The sequence below is a fragment of the Vanessa atalanta genome, chromosome 8 (genome assembly GCF_905147765.1).
Source record: "Vanessa atalanta chromosome 8, ilVanAtal1.2, whole genome shotgun sequence".
NCBI classification, from domain to species: Eukaryota; Metazoa; Arthropoda; class Insecta; order Lepidoptera; family Nymphalidae; genus Vanessa; species Vanessa atalanta.
In genome coordinates this window covers 13,335,320-13,361,852 of record NC_061878.1, presented here as the reverse complement: position 1 = coordinate 13,361,852, position 26,533 = coordinate 13,335,320, and the positions used below count along the sequence as shown (strand labels likewise).

At 35.8% G+C, this 26,533-nt stretch overlaps 4 protein-coding genes across 5 annotated transcripts; 2 read left to right on the top strand and 2 right to left on the bottom strand.

Annotated features, from left to right (window-relative positions):
- Positions 1–2,629: 2,629 nt before the first annotated feature.
- On the bottom strand, positions 2,630–6,931 carry LOC125065778 (vacuolar protein sorting-associated protein 41 homolog). Its single transcript, XM_047673597.1, has 2 exons — positions 6,374–6,931; positions 2,630–4,973 (listed from the first exon to the last, which is right to left on the bottom strand). Exons 1-2 carry the CDS (start codon positions 6,807–6,809, stop codon positions 2,887–2,889), a joined length of 2,523 nt encoding a protein of 840 aa, XP_047529553.1. The 5' UTR covers positions 6,810–6,931; the 3' UTR covers positions 2,630–2,886.
- Positions 6,932–7,812: 881 nt separating this feature from the next.
- On the top strand, positions 7,813–13,838 carry LOC125065954 (DNA polymerase nu-like). The gene is given in 12 exon segments (XM_047673814.1): positions 7,813–8,735; positions 9,103–9,213; positions 9,463–9,586; positions 9,680–9,914; positions 10,120–10,361; positions 10,627–10,757; positions 11,823–11,932; positions 12,166–12,470; positions 12,585–12,726; positions 12,837–13,010; positions 13,090–13,239; positions 13,708–13,838. Coding segments are annotated over 12 exon segments (2,778 nt in total).
- Positions 12,791–19,499, bottom strand: LOC125065779 (beta-1,4-N-acetylgalactosaminyltransferase bre-4-like). 2 transcript variants are annotated; one of them, XR_007119640.1, is made up of 5 exons: positions 19,325–19,499; positions 18,518–19,008; positions 18,080–18,436; positions 17,036–17,658; positions 12,791–12,802 (listed from the first exon to the last, which is right to left on the bottom strand). XR_007119640.1 is itself a non-coding variant. In XM_047673598.1 (4 exons), exons 2-4 carry the CDS (start codon positions 18,952–18,954, stop codon positions 17,472–17,474), a joined length of 981 nt encoding a protein of 326 aa, XP_047529554.1. In that variant the 5' UTR covers positions 18,955–19,008; positions 19,325–19,499; the 3' UTR covers positions 16,184–17,471. The 2 variants fall into 2 exon arrangements, 1 of the variants encoding a protein (XP_047529554.1); XM_047673598.1 differs by lacking the exon at positions 12,791–12,802 and having other exon boundaries at positions 16,184–17,658.
- Positions 19,500–20,687: 1,188 nt separating this feature from the next.
- LOC125066001 lies at positions 20,688–26,124 on the top strand. Its single transcript, XM_047673878.1, has 8 exons — positions 20,688–21,136; positions 21,276–21,424; positions 21,607–21,755; positions 22,601–22,749; positions 23,258–23,423; positions 23,829–24,092; positions 24,169–25,112; positions 25,936–26,124. The coding sequence occupies exons 1-8, from the start codon at positions 20,820–20,822 to the stop codon at positions 26,066–26,068; spliced, it is 2,271 nt and encodes a 756-aa protein (XP_047529834.1). The 5' UTR covers positions 20,688–20,819; the 3' UTR covers positions 26,069–26,124.
- The last annotated feature ends 409 nt before the right edge of the window (positions 26,125–26,533 follow it).

The following is a 26,533-nucleotide window of genomic DNA, read 5'->3' as shown; positions in this document are numbered from 1 at the left end:
ATTTGCTTCATTCCACGAATGACATTTACTATAATTTACAAACAAAAATAGAAAATCGGTATGATAATTTAAAAACCGGTTAATTATTATTGTAATTTTAAATTACAAAAAATATTCTATATCATTTGATAAATATTGATAATAATATTTTAATAAATTAAACAATCATTTTTTAACAAATATAAGTAAAAAATATATTTTTTCGTTAAAAAGTAATACTTAACTTACAAAATAATTTGCTGATAGTTGATGATTTTATTGATAATGTTTTCAGTTACTTGGATTATCTTCGTAATTGTATACAAAATAAATTGGGGTTAATGTTGCCAGATCTCTCGTTTCAATCCTTACTCTTAGAGGATTTATTTAACCAATTAGTTAAATGTAAATATGTATTTATTTTATATGCATATAACGTATACTGTATACTCTTTCGTTAATTGCTCTTAATTACAGCTCTGAATTAAAAAAATACTTTAATATGATTGTAAAATGTACATGTCGCAAAAATAGAATTACTAGTATGTATGTATATATGCTTATTTATTTTGCTTTTACTATTCCACCTATATGTCGGATATTTTTATATACAGCAGGATCATTCTTGTGATTAAAAATTACAATACTTATATATAAATTTTAAAATTAAATTACATACTCACACAGTATTGGTTATATGCAAATAGAAATAACATAATTTAAAAATATATGTTTTTCTCTCTTTGAAATTCAGCCTACAAATTTCAGTTAGTAGCAGTTAACGCGCAATTTGTCGTATCTCCACGATTCGGGAACATTCCGTTAGCCGCCACAGCTAGTATCGGAATATTTGGCGTTGATATTTCGAGTCTCGTTCAGTTCCGCGGTCAATTGGAAGGCAAAGCCAAATTGGCATCAAAAAAGCTCGGTGTGCTCAGCAAGGCAAGACAATATTTCGCGTCGGCACATCGTCTAAGACTACAAGGTGCAAATTCGGCCTCAAGTGGAATACTGCTCTCATCTCTGGACGGGTGCTCCCCAGTACCAGCTCCTTCCATTTGACCGTATCCAACGTAGAGCAGCTCGAATTATCGACGATCAAGCCCTTTCCAATCTGCTTGATCCTTTGGCTTTGCGTAGAGATGTTGGATCGCTCTGCATCTTCTACAGAATTTATCACGGGGAATGTTCCGAGGAATTGTTCGGATTAATCCCGACTGCTGAATTTCACCTTCGGACATCTCGTCAAAATTCTTAATATGACCCGCACCACCTAGATGTCCGAAAATCCACAACAGCGCGATTTTTAAGACATTTTCTGCCTCGCACAATCACTCTGTAGAACCAGCTTTCGCCGGCGGTTTTTCGGAACCGATACGACTTGGGAACCTTCAAGAAAAGAGCGTACTCCTTCCTGAAAGACCGGCAACGCTGCAATCTGCAAGCTCTCCGGTGTTGCAGATGTCCATGGGCGGTGGTAGTCACTTTCCATCAGGTGAGTCTCCTGCTCGTTTGCCTCCTATAACATAAAAATAAAAAGTTATATGATTCGATGTTTCAAAAAACGAAGTAAAATTACTGCGGAGTATGATACATGCATGTATTATTTTTTTTTTTTTATTATTAGCACTGAGATCATGATAATTCAGCCAATCGTAGTCTACTGCCGGATGAAGCTCTCAGATCACCGACTTCCAATCAGTCCGGTTCCACAAACTTATTCTGGTCAGGTTTTAATCAGTCTGGCTAGAAGACGCCTTACGCTGTGTATTTTGAACCACGCTTCAACGACTCTTAGTCATTCGACATACCTACACAACTAGCACCATTGCCACTTCAGTAATAAAAACAAAAGGCTATTGGCAGACGCAGAAAGTAGGTGTACTGAAGATAAGATGGATAAATGATTGTAAGAAATTTAGATTGAAACGTTTGAGAGTCAGAAATTTTGATCAGTATATAATTTCACACTATTCAAGACAATCGTCTTGAATAGTGTGAAAAGAATAAGCATTAGATTGATCGTCACATAGTCTTATAATTCTAGTAAAATTAAAAACTGTGTAGATTATTTGGATTATAATTTAGAGTAAAGATTGCAGGGACATCGGATTTGTATGTACTACCAGAAATCCAATAAGATACTTTTAAACTGAATTCCATAAACTTTTATTTTACTTGATGGTAGGCTTTTGTGCAAGCTAATCTGCGTAGGTATCACACACTCATCAGATATTCGACCGCCAAACAGTAGTACAAACTTTAGTTGTGTTCTTGTTTGAAGGAATGAGGAAATAAGGAATGAACTAGTGTAACTACAGGCACGACATCTTAGTTCCAAGGTTGGTGGCGCATTGGCGATGTATGAATGGTTAATATTTCTTAAAGCGCCGTTGTCTGTGGGCGATGGTGCCCACTTACCACCGGGTGGCCCATTTTCTCGTCTGCCTACCTACATCATAAAAAAAAATCTTTTTTTCCTAATTCCAAAATGAAAAAAAATGATTTATTAGCAACCTACAACTGCATTTATATGTAATTGAAGAGGGTTCGGTCCAAACGCGATAAAATATTGAGACGAGAAGCAAAAAAAAAAATACAAAGGAAAACAGTAAGCCTTTATGTCTTTGAAATAATAACACAAAAAAGGTTATAGGTATTTTCGGTTAGCATTTTACCAATCTGTAGATTTTAATGAATGTTAATGCAATTCAGTTACACGAGGAAAAATATTCACGCAACCTCATTATAAAAGCACCATAATTATTATTATGTGATAACATTATTTATATAAATAAACTAAATTTTATGATTAACATTGACATTATCATGATAAGGTACACAATTTATATGAATACTATTAAATTTAATATACACTGTCCTATCTATTGGTTACATTTGAGCGGGTCACATTTTAACGGCACTACAAACACTACAATGATTGCACTCCACTCCATCTGGCAGGCACTCTATGTGAAACGAATGGCGGCAATTGTACACTATTAAGTCCGATGCGTTGGAGAGATCTCTTATTATAATGCGTCCTTGGCACACACTGCACAGAAATTCATCCGTAACTGATATTCCTCTTTGCTGATTGATGATCAGTTTCTCGTGCAAGTCGAAGTAATTTCTTAGAGTGATAACTTTGCAAGCTTCTTGCACAGACATCTGTAAATGGTAATCGCACATCATTTTCGCCAGCGAATCCTTTAAATCTTTTATTTCGCATCCAGATTGTATATTTTCTATGAGCATTCTCGGATCCACGTAATTTCCTATTCTCTTAAGAAGCAAAGTAACACATTCCGGCTTGCCAACTGTATGCATGATGAGATCTGTCCACAGTTCTTTATCATTGTGTTCTTGGCAGAAGTTAATGGCTTGGTTAATATCATTCAGTTTTTCTATGATAATTTGTAAAGCTTCTCTGGTGTTACCAATGCGACCGAGTAGGAAAACCATTTCAGGGTAAAATTTGTTGTTTTGGCATACATCTAGAGCTTCTTGTATGGGATAGTTATCGCTACATTTCAGGAAGGGTAATAGTTTATTGCGAGCATATTTTGCGTAAAGTGTAACAAGTTTGCCATGGTATCGTCCATTCGGTTCCACTTTGCTATAGGCATCGAGGTATTTAAATAAGTATTCATCGTTATTTTCGAGTTGTTTTTCGACGACTTCATAAGGAACTTTGGTCTTATCTTGCAACAGTACAGATATTGCTTTATCACAGTCAAGGTTCATCAGATCAAATATTTTGTCATATATCACCGAATACATGTTATGTTTCGTGATTAATGTAAACACGTCTTTGTGCTGTAATTTTAAGTACGTAGTCAGAGCTTTATCGTACTTCTTTTGGTAGCAATACAGCAACGCTAAGGCCTCTAAATATATATTTTTGTCAACCTCAGTTGTCAATAAGTGTTCTAAAACTTCCTTGACAATTATACCTGTCTTATATAAAGCAGGGTTCCACTCCTGTACCAGTTTTAGGAACCCGTTTGGGTCAACTTTAAGGTATTCGTAGAAAATAAGTTCATATATATGAGAACTTAAAGCTTGTTCTGGGATTCTAGGAACGTAGGAACTGATAGCGCGCAATTGATTGACCTCGGCGAATTTCAGAATCTGATTTTCCCATAAAACTTTATCATTTTTACATATCCTCGCACACAGAATTGCCGCCTCTTCGAATAGATGTTCTGATATTAAATGATCTAAATATTGGACGCCAACTGTGACAACGGAATGTTTCGATGTTTTGCCACCAACTTCTTCAAGAACAGACATCGCCTTTTCAAACTTCCCATTCTCGGTTAACCAGTTGACTCTATCGTCAATGTCGTATGGACTTGCGATAACTATGTCTTTAGGAGATACTATGAAAAATCTGTTCTCTTCAATAAGCATATCCAAATAATAATCATTACAATTATATTCCTCGTAGCCCCGAATGGTGAGACTATCACTAGCGATCTCACAGAACTCGCAGTCTTTGTATTCAGCTACTGAGAGCACTGGTCTTTGAGATTTTTCAGTTTCAGGATCATTCTCTTTCGGAACACCGAGGATTACAAGTTGATCATCGAGTGGCCCTAAACCACTGATGTAGGAATCAGTTTGAAAGGTGTGTACTGGGTCTATGAGGTATTCCGTAACATCGCGCGTTTGTAGTTCGATTTGACTTCTCTTACGTATAACACATATTCGAATCGTATCAACCCATCCAATCATTAGAGTTTTAGGGGCCGACCAAAGAAGATTACAGCGGAAATCTTCAATGGATCGGTTGGGATTTTTCTCCCATTGGATGAGACCTAAAGAACATCTCGCGACGAGGTCGTACACTCGCACGCCAACCTCGCTGGCCCAGGCTACGAAACGATCATGCCATGCTATTGCTTGCACATAGCCCTCACACTCACATAGAACTGTGCTTCGTAGGCGGTTTAGGAATGTCTTCTCATACAGTGTCAACTTGTTGTCACCTGTAATAAAATAATAGTTATAAAGTTTATTTATATTTGAAATTTTAGACATATTTAGACTAAATGGGTCAGCTAATACATTTGATATATATATATTTGTATTTGAATTTGACGTATACCTACTGTATATCATATAGTCACATTGAGCATGGATTCTATTTATGTGTATAATTTCTGTACAAGCTAATCAAGAGTGTGTATCCTATTTGATGATCAAAGCAATACTGATTACATATGAAAATGCGATTCATGAAATTTTGTTTAATACAGTATCAAATAATGGTCATAGAACATATGTTAACCGGTAGGATCAAATATATATCCAGAATATGTAGTATAAGCTACAAGGCTCAGTGTAGCAAAAAGACAGTCTGTTGGTTTTTGTGGTTGATAAATAAGGCAATCAGAGGTTGTGGTAGGAAAGATCTGACTTCATATTGTGACTATCATATTACATACAGTCGATTATAAACTATCAGATTACATATATGAATAATATATATACAATAAAGTAATTGTAAAATTGTTTTTTTTTTCCTACATATTTTATAATTGCAGACACATGAGACTATTTACAGCATTATTAGGTTTGATGGAGAAGTTTTTAAAAACTTCACAGCCTTCACTGAGTCTATTCATCAAACCTTTACCTTTTATGGACATACACTTTTATTTTATTATTAAATATATAATTGGTTCGGAGTTGAACATGTGGGTCACCTGCTGGTCACTACCCAGGCATACACACATTAAGAAAATTTACAATCAACACAACAATACTAAATATTGCTGGTCGGTGGGAATATATGTCATGAGGAGGTAGTACCTAAACAAAGCCCTACCACTAAGTGAGTCCTCATTTATATGTCACAATTTTATTTATTAATTATATGTTATTAATATTTGGTTATTATATGTAATGTAACATTACTAAGAAATCAAATATAATTAAATTATTCAAAGATAACTACAATGTCAATATTTTATAATGTGACACAGAACATTTAAATTAAATTAAGTATACTCAAAAATAGAGAAAAGGTAAGTTGGCTGCACTGTGCTTGCATATAATTTATAATTTTTGAATAGCTCTCAAATGACTGATCAAACTTTGCCTATAGTTTAAATGAACATATATTATTTTTATTCACACAGTACAACAAGATCTTGTCTAGCTTTATATATTTGTAATGCAATTCATAACCATCATAAATGTTAATTGAATAATTTGTATACAATTTGATATGGGCTCCAACATAACAGCCAAAGTGTATTTAAACAACTTAATGACATTTAAAGAGACAATTTTACAAGCAGTAACATTTTATAAATAAATTGTGCTGAAATTTAAAATCTTTGTATAATAAAATAAACATGTATTATAGTAATATGATATAAACCTGTAAGAAATCTCCTTCCTGAACCAGATTTAAAATAACAAGGATCCAAAGCAACAGACTTCACAACTCTTCCCAAAGTTAAATTATGAGTGTTGTCATCAGTGTATAGACCATACACCAGCACTTTGCCGTCGTCTGAGCAGCTGGCGATGTAGTCTCCATTCACGTCCACTGATATTTTGTTCACTGCGATAGCATGAGCTTGCAGATCTTTTTGATTGTTGTCTTGAGATATAGGTACTGTATTACCTTCGTGATCTAGTAAGTGGATTACTCCCCACTGAGTTCCGAGGCAAATAAACTTCGTATGAACGCAAATACAACTTACAGCGTCTTTCAGGAGTATATTTTGAACGTCATTACCCATTCGATAATATTTAAGTTTGGGTTCCATTTTTCTGTTTAAGCTATCGCAGCTCCCTGAGTTTATTGCCATTATAACACATGTAATAAAATCACATAATCGTTAGAGACTGCTGAGTGTTGTGAATAACAAGGAAATTAATATATATAATTTTCCTTTCCTCTATTGTTTCGATGTTTTCTTATTCATTTTGACTGACATTGAGTATTGACTATTGACGTTAAAAATAGTGTTACAAGCTTAACACTACAACCTAACTTTTTTTATGAATAGTATGTTAATATTGCTATTTAAAATAATCTATTCTACAGAATGATATTAAAATACTGATGCATAAAACATTTCTAATAATATTTGTTGTAGCTAATTGTTATTTAGATAAAGTTAGTATGACATATAATATAACAACGTTCATTTCAGAAATTTAGGCATATGCCTGTATACCTCGTACAATTTAGTAAAAATGGCGCCAAGAATTAAAAAAAGGTTATTTTTTACTTCTTGAAGTGTTTCTTTCTGTTTTTTAGTTACTTATGACTAAGTTTACATAAGTGATATCATTTCTATACTCTGCGAAAATAACGTGCAATGGAAAAAAATAAACTGAATTCAAACCAATTACTAGTACTTCAGAAATGTGAAAAACATTTGTCTACATTTGGTTTAAAAGTTATGACCACATTGATGCAACTCAAAAACGGTATTACACTTAACCCATGACTCATATTACCTTATTTGTAAATTTCAATTTTGTATTCTTATTTAAAAGCATATTTTAATTTATTTTAGAAAGTCAAAATAAGAAAAACCCTTTGAATCAATCAAAACAGATTCACTCACAAAATAAAAAAATAATAAAGTAAGTGTTATAATAAAGTTTAGTGTTTTTATGTATAATGATATGAAATTAAAATTTTGCGAAATAATTACTGCATTTTTCAGATTTAATGAATCGCATGCGTCTGTTCCACCATCAACAAATAATATGGAAAATACAATTACACATGTAGATAATAATAATATTCCAGTAGTGACATCAATTGATTTATTAAGAACAACCGATTTCAATAAAGAAATGAACGTAAGAAATGAAATCAGTAAATATACTGCTCCTACAACATTCGATAATAGTTTAGAGTTAAGATTTCCACATAAATGTTCAAATAAAACCAAAGAAATACATAACGAGAAAAATGAGCAAGCTAAACCTATTCCGTGGAAGGATATTTTTGATAGTGATATCTTTAAGGAGATTTATGACTCGGATGATGATACTAATGATAGTTTGCAAAAGAATAATTTAAATCCTTTTTGTATGGAATTACCTTCAAATAAAAGTAAGCTACAACTAGAATTAGATCACGTAGATTTTTGTGACACTGAAAGGAAACGTAAAAATACAACAAAAGTCGTAGAGTCGTTGACAAAGAAAACAAAAACAAGTGAACAAAATAAGGCGAAGCCGAAAAATATTTTTCGGAAAGAAAAATATAAGACTACCGTCAAAAATTGGCTTAATTGTGTAGATCCAAATAATAGAGTGGAACCGGATACCCGCGACCAAGTTCATGGTAACGAAAGTGATTGCAACACGCATAAAGCGAGAATCGGCAATGAAACTCTACCAAACAAAGACAAAAATTCAAACGAGTCAGTTATCAGACATAAAAATAATAAAAAGGTTGTACAAGCACGATTGGCTAATAAGGACGGAATAATGAAATTTAGAAAACCCGTAAAAGATGGCGATGTTACTGAAATTATAGGAAACTGTGATCGCAAGGACAATAACGAAAAAGAAAAACTTTTAAATTCCAAACATTCAAAGGCGTTGAAAGATAAAAAAGTTGCAAAGTTCGTTGCGCCAATTAAATCACAATTACCGGTTAAAGATCTAACATTCAATGTAATTCTTGTAAATGACAACAATTTCACAGAACATACAACTAAATTAGATTCTATAAGCGATTGTGAAATTGTTGCAATATTAATGTATAGGTAAGATTATAGTTAACAGTATTTGCTCAATATTTACACAAATTTAAACCTTAGCTTGTCTGCCTGTGGAGGTCCGTGTTCATAATACTCAATAAAATTACCTTAGTGTAATTTTTGTTCAGTTCATTTTCAATGTTTCTGTTCTATTTCCCCGTCGCCTAACTCCTTAATCTCCATACTAATCATGTATTTCATTGTAGTAGCGTCTCTTTTTTTATAGTCGTTTCCGAAAAGAGCACAGCTCATAAGAACCTGTTTGATAATTAAATTCAGTATAGAAATAATTATGGTAGCAGCAGATAGTTTGGTTTTGTCGCTAGTGCTAATAAATTTCGTTACTAAATAGCCAGTATTACTTTTAAAACAGCAACGGATATAGCCAACTGAACAGCCAGCACACAGACGTCAATTGCGTTTCTGAAGGTATCCTGCTCTACGTTGATGACATATTCTATTATTTCCAAGGATACATTAATGGGTGCACGTAAGGCAATACTTTAATTTTTCTTTGCCCTCCCGGCCGAGTTTTGCTTCGGTCATGTATTATCATTTCTTCCGAGTCCCGAGTGCCCATGCGAGGGCGAGGAAAGCGGAGGGAGCTCTGTATTGGAGACTATCTTGTGCAGAGTTGGTTAGTTCGTTAGACTAGCTTGAAAGAATTCGGTCAGGAGGAAATTACCAATTAGTACTTAAATTATAAAAGTATAGAATTGATTTCGTTTTTCAGTGAAACATTACGGAAAATATTTACGAACAACGTGCTAACTTGTTACGAAGCTAAAGAGTTACTTATATATCTGAAGTGTCATTTTAAGCTTTCATTCACGGCTTTAAATGTTATTGACGTGAAGGTACCGTGTGTTAAATATTGAAATCACTAAAACACATATTTATTTACCTGTAAATGACCATGTGATGTTATAAAATATTTCTCCACGTGGCAGATTGGGTCGGCTTTGCTCAGCCCAGACAATCCGCCAGAAAAATTCTCCGACGTGCAGAAACTTCTAGAATTCATACCAAATTTTACGATCGCCACCGAGTGCTCGATGCAAAAGGCCGCCTGGTACATTACCCTTCTAAAGGACAGCTCGGCTAAGTTAAAGGATATGCTGATAGAAAACGGTCTTTGGAAGGTTTTTGAGGACATCGAAATGAAGATACTGCTGATAGTCGCCGGTGAATGACTTATTTTATAATATATAAACTTTTTTTAAATATATTAAAAAAAGTTCCGTATATAAAGTAACTATATTCTGGATTTCTTGGAGTTATTTTAGGATTCTAAGCATTATAAGAATGTGTTTACGCGCAGTTAAAAGTATATCTGCACATCGCACACACAACAGTTAGTCTATTTGTATCTATATTATCACAAATATAGATATGCAGCACATCGGCGTGGCTGTGGACGGAGACGAGCTGAAGTCAATGGAAAACATTTTGATGCTCCGCATGAAAGAAATAGAAAGCGAATGCTACAGAGCCGCCGGAAAGACTTTCCAGATAAATTCGTCGCTGCAAGTCCGGACCATCCTCTACGACGAGCTGAAGCTGGACACGAAGTCTAACGTGAAGATAAGGGAGACGATCGCCCGGGGGGCGAAGTCTACGGCTGAAGCGATGGTGAATGTTGACTTAAATCTTAAAAGCGGCGAAACAGTCGTCTCTCAAAGGTCGGCCGACAGCGCAGGGATATAATTGTGCCGGTGTGTGCGCGAGAGGGCAGACTGTCTTGGCGATAGCCCTCCGCTGTCGCAGCCCACCTGTGCCGACCTGACCAACGCGCCTCTGTCATGCCTAACCACTGAACCTAATTTGATGGAATTTGATGCAATAACTAAATAAGTTTAGATCATTTACCAAGCACCTGGATCCGTCTATGTTTCAGTTACGCAGTCTGACGACGGTCCATCCGCTTCCGCAATTGATTCTAGAGTACAGGCACCTGCACAAGGCACACGCGACCTTCCTAGTGGGTATCGCCCAGCACGTCAAGGACGGAGTCGTCAAACCCACTTGGTTTAAATTTATTTACTATTTAAACTATAATTGTCATTATCACTAGATAATATTGAAAAAATACAGACGAATTGATAACCTCCTCCTTTTTGAAGTCGGTTAAAAACAAAAGTCGCTTCCCGCTGTCTGTTTGTTTCTATGTATGCTTAGACCTTTAAAAATATGCAACGGATTTTAATGCGGTTCTTTAAATAGATAGAGGAGTAACTCAAGAGGAAGGTAGTAGAAAAACACTGATAATTTTAGAGGTTTCTAATGTGAATGTTCGAATCTGGCTGAACAGGCTGGAGAAAAAAATGGCTTATTTACGAAGCGATTTTAAGCAATACAGCATTAATCCTTATCCAATCATATTATCATTAATATATATCATTAATATAGATCAATATGGCCCTTTACAGCATGGCTCGCTTTAAATATATTTAGAATTTTATTTACCTGATGCTTTACAGAACTGTCTACGTAATTGGTACCACCAATTACGTAGACAGTTCTGTATTTATCAAAAATACCTTTTAATGGATGTCTTAATTATAATTGTGTTCCACTCACTCAATCACAGACCATTGAGGGTGTTACTGTATAATCACATATCCGCAGGCAGGGAAGTGTTTTGGGGGTTTAAATAAATTATTATATAATTTACTGAATTATCTCTCCGGCTTTTACTCAGGTGAGATTTACATGTATGTCGAGTCATCTTCGTATCACTTTCTAATTATCTTTTTATCGGTACTAAAGCTGAATTAGTTTACTAATATTTTTGGGTAAGTGGACTGGCGAATGGGTCCCCTGATTAGTGGTCAACACCGCCTGTAGATATTGGTAATGTAAGAATTAATCATTTCTCATATCATCAACGCGCCATCGACCTAGAAAACTAATAAATTGTTCTTTGTGTTTGTAATTACACTGGCTCACTTATTTCAACCATAACACAATAAAAATAAACACCAATACTAAGTATATATATTATATATGTATGGTGAGTGGGTGGTGGCGAGCGGGTGGTTCGGGCGGGATCAAGCGAGCGAAGCCTTCGATTATTTAGTTTGACCTGTGCAGGGATCAAACTGCAGCAGCGACGGGTCGCATAGCATCGAACAACCCCAATCTCCAGGCTATTCCCAAGAAGCCTTTCGACCTCGTCTTGTTTCCGAAGGACGGAGACGACGGTGAGGAAAATATCAAATTCTAGCCAGTCCCAAGTCTGCCATCAAATCGTTTACTCGTAATCGTTTACCGATATGACGCTACCGAATTCAGACATACCGTGAAAATGTTAAAGCGTTTTTTAATCACCGCTCCACAATTAATTATCGTCGCCGCTATTCTTTTTAATACACGAGTACAGAGTGTAACGTACTTGGATGTGGAATACGAAATTTTTTTCTCTGCAATGTTCGAGGGCGACACGGGCCTGCGAGCGCACTCCCCCACCCGCTCCCAGAACTAGAGGAGGCGGCAAACTCGGGACTACTCGAGAAGATCCGAAGTGAAAATTCCCAATTTTTGTATGGGGAGCCAGTGTCGGCGGGCGGCGTGCGGCTGCGACGCGCGGTGCGGGCGCGCGCGGGCCGGCGCGTGCTGGCGGCCGACTTCCGCCACGTCGAGTGCCGCGTGCTGGCGCGCCGCGCGCGCGACGAGCGCCTGCGCCGCGCGCTCGCGCAGCCCGACCTGTTCCGCCACCTCGCGCGCCTCTGGTGAGTCCCAGCCTGCCCCCGACGGGCCGTTGCACCCTGTGAGGTACGAGTGTGACTTTCCTCCTTCGATGGCGCCCGGGCCGGCAGGTCGCGCGGGGCGGCGGGGGCGGCGGGGGCGGCGGAGGTGTCGGAGGTGTCGGCCGAGCTCCGCGAGCGCACCAAGCGGCTCGTGTACGCGAGCGTGTACGGCGCCGGCGCCGGGAAGCTCGTGGAGATCCTCGACGTGGACTACGAGCGGGCGCAATCCATTTTGACCAGTTTTAACAGTTGAGTGCCCGAGAATGTATGACCGGTACCGGAGAACGATCTCTTGATTGTAAATTCGCTGCCAAGTGAAAAATGCTAAATAAAAAATAAAAAAAAAAATTTTTTACAGGTACATTTCCATCGCTCAAAAATTTTAGTAAATCGATCGTAGCGGAATGTGAGAAGCGCGACGGCCGCCTGACGCTCGCGAGCGGCAGGGCGAGGACCTTCCGCGACATCGGCAGTTCCAACTTCGCAGCCAAGTCGCACGCGGAACGACAAGCCGTCAACTTTATCATTCAGGGTACTCGCTGACTTCAAGTAGTATCGCTTTTCTATTTCCTCATTAGATAAAAAACAGATTTTAGGGATACCTTCCTCAGGCACGGCGGCTGACTTGTGCAAAACAGCGATGATTCTAACTACGGACAAGTTGAGGCACGCAGATCCGCCGATCGATGCCCACCTGGTGCTACAAATACACGACGAGCTCGTTTGGGAAGTTCTGGACGAACACCTGGACAGAGCTGCTGGTGAGGTTATATTGACTATGAGAGTGCGATAGAAAATTTAAATATTACACGGTTTCCGTCTATTGGCAGAATAATGGCTAATACTAACTGCATAGACTAGCATTGTCACAAATGTGAATTCGTTCTTAGGGATAGAATTTAGATAAGCGAATCGAACGAATGGCACGGCGGACGGGCAATTATATCTTGACGGAAAGTGGTTACCACCTCCTGTAAGAATCGCCAGTGCGTCACCACGCTTGGGAAGTGAGATAGTATGTCTATTGTACTTATAATAACTGACTCACTCCTTCAACCGGAGCACAACGATATCAAGTATTGCTATTTGGCGGTAGAATATCTACACAGATAAACTTGCACCAAATTGTAACACCAAGTGAAGCAGATGATTTTATGTCTTAATGTTACCGACCGAACTTTATCGATGCGGTGTTTTTCCGACACTAACCACACGAAGTGTTATTCCAGCCATTATCAAAACGACGATGGAAAATTGCGGTCGAGAATGCGGTCTGGACGTAGTCCTGCCCGTAGCGATGTATCGCGGGATGAGTTGGGGGGAAATGGAAGAGTTCATTCCGGAGGAAATTATTTTATAATATTATTTATTAGCACCTACATAGCTATTATTACGTACTGGTCAAATATTTTTGTTGGAGATGTTAAGTCTATTCCGCTAAACGAGCTCTCAAGCGAATAGGCCGAAACATTTGTTACAGTCGTCTTGACCAATGAGGTGCGAGTCTTTTGTTCCCTGGGAGTTCGTATCGTGGAAGAGACTATAGTAGTTTGGTTTTATGTCGCCAAAATGCGGCGAGACACGAAATAATTTATAATATAGAAGGTGGTCAAACAAGCACTTGGTCTTACTGCCGGGCTAGTAACGACTTTCTTTGAGCTTCCTCAAGTAATCCCACCCACTGTTCCATACTCATGTGGCAGAATTTCATCCGGCATATACCCGGAGAAAACATCGCGTGAAGACGGCAGGAGCTATGAACACTCGAAATCTTCGACTAAGCTCCGCGTACCAACTCGGGCTTTCTAGTAATAAGTATAGGTTCCCAAAATGCACGAAAATAATAACTCGGTTGATATTTTCATATGTTTATTTCCACTGAGTACAGTAACTTTAATATTAAAATAATAGCTCGAAACAGATCACACGTGAAATAATTCATTTTAAAAATTACAAAATACATATATGTAAATGTAAAAACAACAAAGACCACAAGGAGTACAGTTAACAAAATAGTTACCAGTATACAGAGTTACAAAAACTATCAACAGTCTAAATCCCATTCGAGTATATTTTTAAAACATCACTTCGTTTAGCGTATTTTTATTAATAGAATAAAAATGGAAAAAAGATAAATTTAATAAACATGTCATGTTATTTTCGTACTTTGTTTTACATCGCTATATCTATAATTACACGATTTAATATCCAGTTTCTGAAATATCACTTAAAGTAAAATTAATTAATTTTTCTTAATCTGTACGGTCGGTGTCAACTGACGATCCAACAGGTGGCTGCAAATGAGCGTCGAGTTTACCTTAATATTAACTTTATTTATGAATTTCGAGAGTCGACATAATTACACATCTGTCTTATGCATTGGTTTTATCGTTACATTCAAGTAGGAACACAAATTTAAAAATACATATAAATATAAACGTATCCAGCCTTTCCAATTGTTATGGGTCACAAACTAAGAGCCGTTTAACAACACCGCACTCGGGATATATTTTAACGTACATATAAAGGTCTTATCAAATAAACTATATAAATCTATCAAAAGTATGAATATTGTTGACACATTAAATTCTGCTGTGTTGATTTAGTGTAACGTTTTCGTTTTTGTGCATCATTTTTGAGATAGCAAAAATACATGAAACGAAATATGGAATTCATTTGAAATCTCTAGGGCGTTTAACCGACGCGACTACGGAAAATATGAGGTTATTCTTAGTCTGACCCGCAATAGACGGATTTTGTACAAAAATACATGACTAAAACGTAAATAAAAGTATAATATTCCATTAATTACTTGTAAAATATAAAGTACTTATTAATAATGCGATGCTCGTAAGAAATTATATTTTTTGCGATTCTTTTAAAACGGCCCTTAACAATAAATACTATGAATAAAATTAAGATATTAAAGTTACAAAAGCAATTGTAAAAATATAAATGAATTTGAGTTAATTTAATTTTCCTTTAATACATAGAAAATAAATTGCTGCATAATTTTTTACACTTAAAGTAAATACAAAAAAGTTGCTTGATATCAATAGTTGCTTGACGAACATGTACTTAGTACACATGTATATAAGGACGAGGTCACAACGATAAATTAACGACGGTGACTATTTTTCGTTTAAATAAAAAAATATATAAAAATAATTATAGGAACTATTACAAATATTTATTATTGAATTTTATACATGAAACTAAAAAAAACAGGCAGCCTCGTATACTTTATAATACAAAGCTTTAAAAGCTATGTATTATATGAGATAAGTATTCGTAATTAAAGAAATAATGAATTTAGAATCATTTTTAAGATACCAATAATTTTAACATTTTAATAAATATATATGAGGTATTTATAAAAATAAATATAAAATGAACCCGCAATGATTATCCCTCTAAACTAAAAGCTTGGGTGTCACGGAAGTTCATTCGTTTTAGTACAGTTCTGCCGGTCTGTAACAAGAAACTCGAAACTCACCGCTGAACACAAGCGTAAAATGTCAGATTGTGATATTCGAAATTGACCAAAATGATTTTTAAATTTATAGGACAAACGTATTAATGGCGTGTCATCGTAAGTCGGTTGCCAACATTTCAAGAGTGAGATACGAATTGATTTCTTACACAATCGCACTGCTGAGATTAAATTTATTAATATCGATTTATTTTATAACTTCGAGACTTTCCCAAAACGGTTATTTGCTACAATGTTTAAGTGAGAGGTTTCAAATGACAGGCGATTGATTCTCCAATTATCTTTAGAAGTTGCAAATGAGTCTTGGGGACCATTTAGATTTGTAACTGTTATAATTGTTATGGTGAGATTGATTTATAAACCTAAGTGTACAACATTGACTAAGTGAGTTATTGCATAACATGTGACACTTACTTTGGTGCAGAAGATATTTAAATTTATAAAAGATTGTGCGAAACACAAGATAGATCTTAAGTTATTGCTTTGACTTATATGTACAGTACATTTGAGTAATATTTATGACACAATTATTTAGCCTACAGTCCATTCCACTATTCGGACTCCGAGGGAATAAAGTACACGTTCCTCATTGGTCGATACACGCGGTTAGACTTAAGCGAGTCGAGTCCCGTACATGTACGAAAATCATAAAAATTAAATAATTAATGAACGTCACGTGCACGTGAATGGACTTTAGTGTCAAATGCTTCGAGATACAACGCGAGTATTAAGATCAGTATTCGAGAGATTGCCAATTGCACATTACTATAGTGAAAACAGTTAATATACAAATTCACTGATTGCAGCAGTGTATTCATTGTACGAAAGTACAAGTTGTTTTTTAAATTCAATAATAACTTTAATATATTCATAATATTTTTAATCTTTCATGTATATTTTTTCAATATTTGAGTATTTGAGAACACGTAACTATTATATTCTGAGATATATGTAGATCTAATTACAAACACTGTTAGTTTTAACCACTAATAGAATTACGTAATAAATATATGTTTCTTTGATCTTTTTAAACATATACAAAATTTAACAACAAATTTTAAGACTAGAAGAGAATTTCATAATTTTATCTAATAAGACATTCAAATATTGATCAGTATGAATTGATTTATATAAACCCTACAAAAACCTACCTACGATATAATCAATGTCCTGTGTGGTTGGAAACATTGACACTGTTCCCTTACTCTGAAACTGAAGACCGCAATTCTACACTAACTGAACGAGGACAGGCCAGGACCAAAGGTACACATGTGTAAGTATTTCTGGACAGATAAAGCCTAATTTGAACTTGGATAAGATAGCAATAGGGAAACTTGGATGTATGGTGTAGTTTTCCATTGCTGAGGATGAGACGAAAATCAAATTATCTAAAAATGTTTTGAAAATTCTGTGTAGGTAGCACACATGAGACTGTGTTAAATGTCTTTCAATCTTTTAATTTTAATTAGTTTATATGTCAATAAACAGCTAACAGTTGAATCATAATCTCACTTTGATCATTGTGAACAGTCTGTGAGTTTTAATGTTGCTTACTCTATATCGAATTGAGTTTAATCCATCTTTTTGAGAGTTGTGTTCATTCTCCTCCATAATGCGATGGCGGTCATCATTTTTATGTTCTTGTTTGTGAAGTAGCATTGTATAACTTGACATGTGTGGGGGAAACCTATAACAAACATAAATAAACTATATACATCATGTGCCAAAATTCTAAATAATTTTAGTTCAGTGAGTAGGGATTTATGCTTATAGAATAAATATTTAATTCATTTTTACTTAATCACTTGCTACATTTTTAAGTATGATTACTGATTTGCAAATACTATTGTATTTTCTGTTACTGTTCTAATCTGTTTTTCCCAAAAAATCCTTCATAGGACCGGAAATTATTTTGTTTCAACTTAAGAAGTAATTTTTAGTTCAAATCATACATGAATAGTAAAATTATATGTTATTATAGAAAAACATAATAGGGTCATATATATTTTCATGAGACTAATTATAAAAATAATAAAAATCTATCACAATATTAATATTGTTAACAGTAATATTGAGTAAAATTACTTAAGTTTATAATAAGCACTCACCTCAATATTTCAAGATTGTGCTTTGAAATTCGCCCAGCAAAATCATCATCTTCTCCACCCCAACCTTGGAATCGATTCGAGAAGCCATTCAACTCCTTATACTGGTCTGATGTAATTGCTAAGACACCACCAACCAGTGATTTATATATTAGTACAAATCTAAATTTATCTATACTTGCACTCATATGCCGAGGTTGTTTTAGGCACACATAGAGATTACTTTCATCGAGAGGTAAGAGATCAACATCATGCAAGATAAGACAGGGGAACTTGTCTAGCATAGCTTGCTTCGCTCCAATATTGTATAGTAAGCCTTTATTCCATAGTCTTTCATCTTGTTGTTCAATTACATATATTCTGAAATGTCAACAAATTTGTATGCATACACAGCCCAAATTATAAAAAATCTATTCAATATTTTAATAAACTGATACTCACTTGTAATGTATGTTTTGTTTTTTCAAAAAGCTATGCATGTAAGGAATAAATATGTCCAATTGACTTTGCCTGTTTCTGTATGTTACTAAAATAGCAACACTAAAGAGAGGTGTGCAATCTTCAGGGGTATAGCTCCCATTTATTATGCCATTTGGTAAAAAATCATTAAATTTTCTCGGTATATCCCAACTATGTACCGATTTGGAATTCTGTAGAATATCATTGTATCTACAGTCTGGTTTTGATTTCTTTGTTATAAGCTTAGGATTATGTTGTACGTAAAGATGATGGCGCAAACTTTCTTGCGCCAAATGATCGTATCTGTAGTAACCATATGATGCGAAGAATTGGATTACAGCGATAAGACATAATGTAATAAAGAGACATGTTGAAAGTCGTACTTGCAGTAACCTTTGAACTAGAGACCATTTAGGCATTTGTAGAATTTTATTAACAGGTTGTTAATAAATTTAACAAAGCTCAGTGTGAATCTGAAAAAGTGAAATTATAATTTATGAAGAAATCTGAATAATTTCCTCGTAGGAAATAAAATATTCAATTCTTATATACTTCAAAAAAATTTGACATAAATATGAATGTCATCTTATATTGGGTTTTCATTTACATTAATATTTTATATCTCTAATTACAAATAAAAATCGCAATATAAGTTGTTACAACTAATGTTCTATGATCTGCAAAGTACATTCTACAGTTACACAAACTCTTATCTTCATTAGTAAAACTATAATCATAACTGTTTATTATCAAATAAGGTAAACATAATATACAGAAAAAGCGACATACCAAAGTTTAAGAATCAACACATTATATTTATGTTTTGTATTATTTTGGGGTATGTTTACTAGTTATTTTTCGTAAGTATACATTATCGTTTCCAGCGAACAACTTCCGGAATTATACCAACGCCGGTAAAGGTATATATTATTTAAATCGTAACCTATCTTTTATCTGACATGGATCAAATTATAATAAAAAACAGACTTCGACAGTGACAGCTGCTCTAATCATACTAGATATTAATTATAATAATCAATATATTCTGTTTCTATTCATTTTAAAATATTATTTTAAACCATTCCGGATTAAAGGCTTCTTTAAAATAATTACAATTATAATAAATGTAATAAATGCTGATGACGTGATTACCAATTATGTGTTATATGTAGTTGTAAAAAAATATATTGTTTAAATCGTTTACTATGTTTTTATAATAGGCGTAAATAAAGTAAACTATGCGTAAAAAGTACTCTACAATAAACAAAGAATATTTTTAATCTATATATTCCATTTAATCAATAGAACAATGAACAGAGAAATAGTCATTTCTTAACCCATTACTTTTTTAATAGATAATTATAATTAATAAGTAATCCATTATTTATAATATTTTGTCACATATTCAATACCTGAGGAAATATTAGACCTTGCTCTTACTTATATTAATAATAGTGATCAAATTTTACTAATATACAGCTGTGCTCAAAATACTTAACTATACACTTAATATTTTCAGTTTTGTTCCATTTGAAATTGAATCAATAGTGGTTTCGTTCACTTCCTTATATCACTTATATATTTTGTTAAAAATAAATAAAAATCAAGATAATATTTTTACCCTTAATTAGTAACAAAAACATTATTTACTGAGTTATGACAATCTGATATGTTCTCTATTTGCACATTTAATATGCTCATACGGTTTTAATTTAAATTACATTACATTTAATCTTATGATTACGATTACTGTAACGTTTTGTGTAATTTATTACAAAGTTTGCAATCTATTTGTTATACTGTGGGAATAAACTATAAACAATAGATGTCGTTACTCGTTATCAAAATAAGTAGCACACATCCTGATTTGTTTATCAAAACTAGAACAAACAAACATAATAAATATATGTTAACTTCCACACCGATATTATTGCTTTTGCACTTACTTAATTCATAGAACAATACGTATTTTAGTTTTTGTGTAGTAACATTTCAATAAAAATTTAACTGTAAAGTCAATTCGTGTAATTTTTAAATATTATATTTTTAATTTATAAAAATTATATTTGGTATATTTATGTACATTGATTTATGTATTAATTATTTCGGCTTCTTACTGTGTTCATTCAAATCATCCCGCCATCGCGCCTGCCTTGTCAATGTCATTCATTTACAAGACGCGAGTAAACAAACATATTTGTTATTTATCTACGAAAATGTGAGTCAAGTCCTTATTATTTAAGCTGAAAAAACATTTTATAATATTTATAATAAAAATAAGTTAATGATCATGGCTGAAAAGAAAATTTGGAAACATCAAGACTTAACCTGTAAACCGCTTGATAACTTGGAAGAAGTCTTATCTTTTCTACAAGAACCTCCAAGTTGGAGTTCTCTTTGCACAGAAATAAAACCCCACAGCGATTATATTGTCCGAAATACGGATATCAATAAGTTTTTTGGTGAAAATTTACTCGAAACTCCGCAAACATTTTGTCATTATGATCCGGAAACGGAAGAAGAAATTGAACGCGTAGACAGGAAAAAAATACCAAAGACATTGGTTTGCCATGATATGGCAAATGGTTATCATGATGATTCGTAAGTTTTGGAATGTACATATTATTCCTTTATTAATCTAATAGTAATATTTTTAGAATTGTTGCACATTAGGAATACTAATTTGTTTATTATATTTTTAGAATTGTTAATACTAGTCTCAAATAATTATTTGTTTTAGTGTTATCGATGGCACTGGTAATTACAGTGCGTACACGTTATATAATTGGGGCGCCATCGATATTTTCTGCTACTTCAGTCATCATTTCATTACCATACCTCCACTTGGCTGGATAAATGTCGGACACGCACATGGGGTTCAAGTAATTGGTAATTTATTAAATGAAAATTTAAAATTAGCTTTTGCTAATTCTAAAGATAATATAGTTTTTTGCATGTTATTTAATGGACACGAAGTAAATATTAATCAGAAAATTATTAAAATATAAAGTGACTAAAAACTGAAAATTATTTTGATTTAACCGACTTTATTGGTCTTGTTTTATGATTAGGTACTGTTATAACTGAGTGGGCGGAAGGTGTAGCACTGTGGGAAAAAATATTGCAGTCGGAAAATGACTGGCAACATTTTGCAAGTGCCCTCGTTGCTATCGCTAAGACCTTAAGGTTCGACGGATGGCTTCTTAACGTCGAGAATAAGGTATATTACCACATTACCCAATAGAGAGAATAATTATTTTATAATGGTGCACCGACCAATCACCACCAATAGCCAACATCACTCTCATAATCCGATACGGAAGGCAATCCGATATGAATGGATCAAAGGCACTTGTAAATATCGCTAAAACTTCAAAATTATGCTTTTGGGAAATGTGGTTTGTTAGGAATATATCAAGTTAGTCAAATTGTATGTCTAAATCTCAATGTTTTTGATTAGTTGGTATCTATTATATATGATAGTACTCCAAAACGCTATGAGTATGCCGGAGGACTATTTTATAACTCAGTATATAGGGAAAAAATAGTTGAGCGAGACTATACAGTAATGACAATGACAATAATATAAAGTTAATTTTTTTTTATAATAACTATTTTTAAAATACTTATTAAAGTATGTATATAAGAATTATTAAAGCCTCAATTATATATATATATAGTAATTGTACAAATCATGACCGCGGGGTGATAAGAATGTATTACTTTCCCGTTGTAACACAATTCCGATCCTCTGGGAAAAACAAAACCAGCCCTCCTCTCACTAGTCATAATCAAGAAGAGGTGTTAAAACTAATTAAAAAAATATTAAAAACCTCAAATTACTCATTTAAAGTTGTATAAGCTGGGAAGGATGATGTAACCGCGTCGGACAACTTGGTCACGACTAGTATGACATCACAGTTTTATTATTTTCTAGAATATAAACTTCGTTTGTTTTTTTTTACCAATATACATTATAAAGAAGAGAAAAAAATCAATCACTGAGCGATGTTTGTTGAGCGATCGTGCTTGTTAATATTTAATTTGTTTAAACTTTTCGATTAGATTTCGAAGCCGGCTGTACTCTTGCAGTTTGTCCGCTACCTGCATGATATCCTGCACCAGGAGCTGGAAAACCCAGTGCTGATCTGGTATGATAGCGTCACAGTTGATGGTCACCTTAACTGGCAAAATGGACTCAATGAAAAGAACAGGTTCGATTGTATATTTTTGAATAATAATTATTATTTGATGCTTATATATACAGCAGTGTTCTCTGTGTCGTACCAGCTCTAAAATGAATACATAAGTATGAATGATGAGCATGATTTCGTCCTAAACGATTTTGACTACGGTAAATGCAGGAGTTATGATGATCGAAAGTGTGTTTCCAAACACAGGTGCACTTATTATATTAATCTGATGAGCCCGATGCAATCAGAAAGAGTTCAGGCGCAGGATCATCGGTTTTACTTTCTTTCCGAGGCACGAGAATGTAAGAATTATCAATTTCCAAACTTCGGACAATTGAGAAATTATTTTCAGAATAGCCAAATAACATTTTATTATTTAACTAATTGGTTGAAATGGGAATTTTCTTAACCTCCCAATCGCAGCGCCAACTACCGGGTCCAATATAAACCATCCAGGACCCAGGATACAATTGGTAAGATGGGTAAGATGTCCATGTTTTGCACAATGATTAATATTTAATATTTTCAGAGGATACTTCGATGTTGTGGACGGAATCTTCACCAACTACTCTTGGTCAGAAAAAGACGTGGAGTCCAGCGTGGTGGCGGCCGGCGAGCGGCTGACAGATCTCTTTATTGGTATCGACGTTTGGGGACGGAATTTTTATGGCGGTGGACAGTTTAACACGCAAGAAGTATTAACCTTTATGAGTTATTGTTTTATTTATTTTATTCTTTTATGGAATGACACACACCTAAGACTGTATTCGATCCATTACGTGAAAAATGGTTGGCCATTGGAAAACGACGGCGTCTATAGGTTATTTTTATGCGATCAATCTGTCTGACATCACCTTTGGACCGGTTGATAGACGATTACGACGGGTTCGAAATCTCTTCAACGTTAACTAGACGGAGTTTTGCAAAATGGATCCTCAAAAACTAATTACACATCGCCTTTAGTCTGTAAAAATAATCCAAGTAATATATATGTTTATGTTTTTATTTTGAACGATTTGAATAACTACGTTCAATTTTCAAATGCACTTTATCGAGCTCCTTGATCTTTTAACACGTTCATTTCATTAATTTCTTTTTAGGCCATACAAGTAGCTTTTACTTATGGTTGTTCGCTTGCAATATTTGCGCCGGCTTGGACATACGAGGCCATGTCCGAAGACGTCGGCGATATTAACGCAATCGAAAATGCGGATGAACTGGATACCTACGAACGGTTCCTGCTCCGGGACCGAGCGCTCTGGTGCAGCCTGTGGCCGTACCTTAACACCAAGCTGCCGTCGGCTTTACCTTTTCAGACCTCCTTTTGCAGGGGACAGGGGAAAAAGAGGCGATTATATGGAGAGGTAAAACTAGCCACAGCCATTATTAGCTTAATGTTACGGTTCGTTTGATTGTAAGCCGATGTTGTTATATTTACAGGTGATTTGCCCAGTTCCCTGGTTCAATTTACGTCACATGCAGTACCAGCCAAACTCCTCCCACGGGCCTCACGGCTACCTCCTATCGACTCAAGACAACATCGCGCATCTCTCTCGGATCGGTTTTCTGAAAAATAAAGCCGGTATTCTCAAATATAGACAGTCGCTCGAAGTCAGCAGAGTAGAACTCGTGCCGGGAAAGAGTAAGGAGGTGTCTCTGTCCCTAAAGGAGGACAGCGCGGCGGTTCTGACTCAAGAGGAAACGATCGAGGTGACCAATGAAACTCAAGAGGGCCGCGTCAGCGTCAAGCGCAAAATGAAGAACGCGTTACGGAATCTGTTCCGAACGAAAGCAGCGAGGACCGCGCCCGCCGACAGCGAGCCGGCCGACAGCGAGCCGGCCGGCAGCGAGCCGGCCGACGGCTCCCACGGGGCGGCGGGCCGGTCCATGATGCAGGTGTCGGTCAACTTACGATTAGGGGACAGAACGAGCAAAACGAGATACGCTCTGGCGTACGTTCCGACGGAGTTGGAGTGCCTCGAGCCGTTCTTCGAAGACAGCTTCCTCGGAGGCTCCTGCCTCAAAGTGAACCCCTGTGACACGGTGAGCGGGGAGCATCGGCTGTCCCGGTTATTCTTTTGTGATTTCCATTGCAAGAACAATTTGATTGTGTGTACGGTGACCAAAAATTTAGTGGGACACGAGAACCAGTTTTTAAACTTGAGGCTCAGTTTGGCGGATACAACGAACGGATACAGGAAGGTGGTGTTGGTGGGTCGCAGCGTGCCGCACGGACTCGAAGTTGCTTCCGCCGCCGAGGTCATGAACCTGTACCCCCTGAGTGACCCAGCGGACCCTGGCTTCAGGGAGCTACAGAAGTACGTGGTGCTGAATGAGCCGGGTTTTTACATGCCCGTTGCGAACGCATACGGATGGAAAGTTAGGTAACTGCTCGACAGTTTCGTGTCTTATTATTAGTGTACGACGTACTCACAGGTGCTCACGGAACATTAGTTTACAAAGTTATAACTTTGGCGGCGCCGTCACGCACCCCGCGCTCGTAAATTTGGCCAATATAATGAGTCGAAGAGTCGAAGTCGCAGCTTCACTGCTTCCCTGTCAGAGTCAAAATCAAAATATACTTTATTCAAGTAGGCTTTTACGAGCACTTCTGAATTGTCATTTAACAAACTATTTTAAGTGAAGCTACCACCGGTTCGGTGTAGATTCTACCGAGAAGAACCGGCTAGAAACTCAGTAGGTACTCTTTTTCGACATCTAAAATTACAATCATGTTACTTAAATACAATTATATTTGTACGTTATGTATATATAAGAGCTAAGATGGCCCAGTGGTTAGAACGCGTGCATCTTAACCGATGATTTCGGGTTCAAACCCAGGCATGCACCACTGAAATTTCATGTGCTTAATTTGTGTTTATAATTCATCTCGTGTTCGGCGGTGAAGGAAAACATCGTGAGGAAACCTGCATGTGTTTAATTTCAACGAAATTCTGCCACATGTGTATTCCGCCAACCCGCATTGGAGCAGCGTGGTGGAATATGCTCCAAACCTTCTCCTCAAAGGGAGAGGAGGCCTTTAACCCAGCAGTGGGACATTTACGGGCTGCTAATTGTACGTTATGTATCAACGAGCATTGGCTCCACGCTTTTTTATCACCTATATAATCTTGTAAAATAAATAAGTGCTGTAAGAAAAATAAAGACATCTGTGACCTAACCTGAGAGCTAACCGCGTGCGCGCAGGTACTACGCGGTGCCGCTGGGCGGCGCGCGCGTGGCGGGCGTGGGCTGCCGCACCGGCCTCGCCGAGGGGCCCATCCTGCTGGGCTACTTCGGCATCTGCGCGAGGGACCCGCCGGGGATCGATTCTGTATAGTGAATCGAGTTTCCTAAATGTATAAGGAAAAATATACGCTAATAAAATAAATACAGCATTGACTTGTTTTTGAATAATTCCAAATATTTTACATTAGACCTTGATCTTTAGAATGTGTCGTGAATGTATCGAATCGTTTGAACTCGTAGGAGGGGTTCCTTGGAAACCTGTTACAATAATTACGTAAATAGTATTATTAGAAGAAAAATGAGACAAGTACGTTACTGGTGATACATTGATAATAATACAGAATTATATATTCTTATTTATCTATATATATTTAATTTCAATATAAGAACTGAAATGTAAACGGACATCAAAGAAACTTACAAATACATACGAAAATGAGAGATTGGGCACCGCATTTTGTAAATTAAAAAAGCAACACAGTTTGAATTCGTAGAACGATGTTCGCTAACCAGAGAGTCTACCTAATACCGAATACCCTGTACTGCAAGTGTTATA

Excerpts from the sequence above, each read along its gene's own strand:
- LOC125066001 (XM_047673878.1), top strand. The coding sequence starts at position 20,820 with ATGATCATGGCTGAAAAGAAAATTTGGAAACATCAAGACTTAACCTGT. Across the intron at positions 22,750-23,257 it reads GGACTCAATGAAAAGAACAG|AGGATACTTCGATGTTGTGG; the intron begins GTTCGATTGTAT and ends TAATATTTTCAG. Across the intron at positions 25,113-25,935 it reads GCATACGGATGGAAAGTTAG|GTACTACGCGGTGCCGCTGG; the intron begins GTAACTGCTCGA and ends GCGTGCGCGCAG.
- LOC125065779 (XM_047673598.1), bottom strand. The coding sequence starts at position 18,954 with ATGCCTAAATGGTCTCTAGTTCAAAGGTTACTGCAAGTACGACTTTCA. Across the intron at positions 18,437-18,517 it reads AAACAAAACATACATTACAA|AATATATGTAATTGAACAAC; the intron begins GTGAGTATCAGT and ends TTGACATTTCAG. Across the intron at positions 17,659-18,079 it reads CACAATCTTGAAATATTGAG|GTTTCCCCCACACATGTCAA; the intron begins GTGAGTGCTTAT and ends TGTTTGTTATAG.
- LOC125065778 (XM_047673597.1), bottom strand. The coding sequence starts at position 6,809 with ATGGCAATAAACTCAGGGAGCTGCGATAGCTTAAACAGAAAAATGGAA. Across the intron at positions 4,974-6,373 it reads AGGAAGGAGATTTCTTACAG|GTGACAACAAGTTGACACTG; the intron begins GTTTATATCATA and ends ATTTTATTACAG.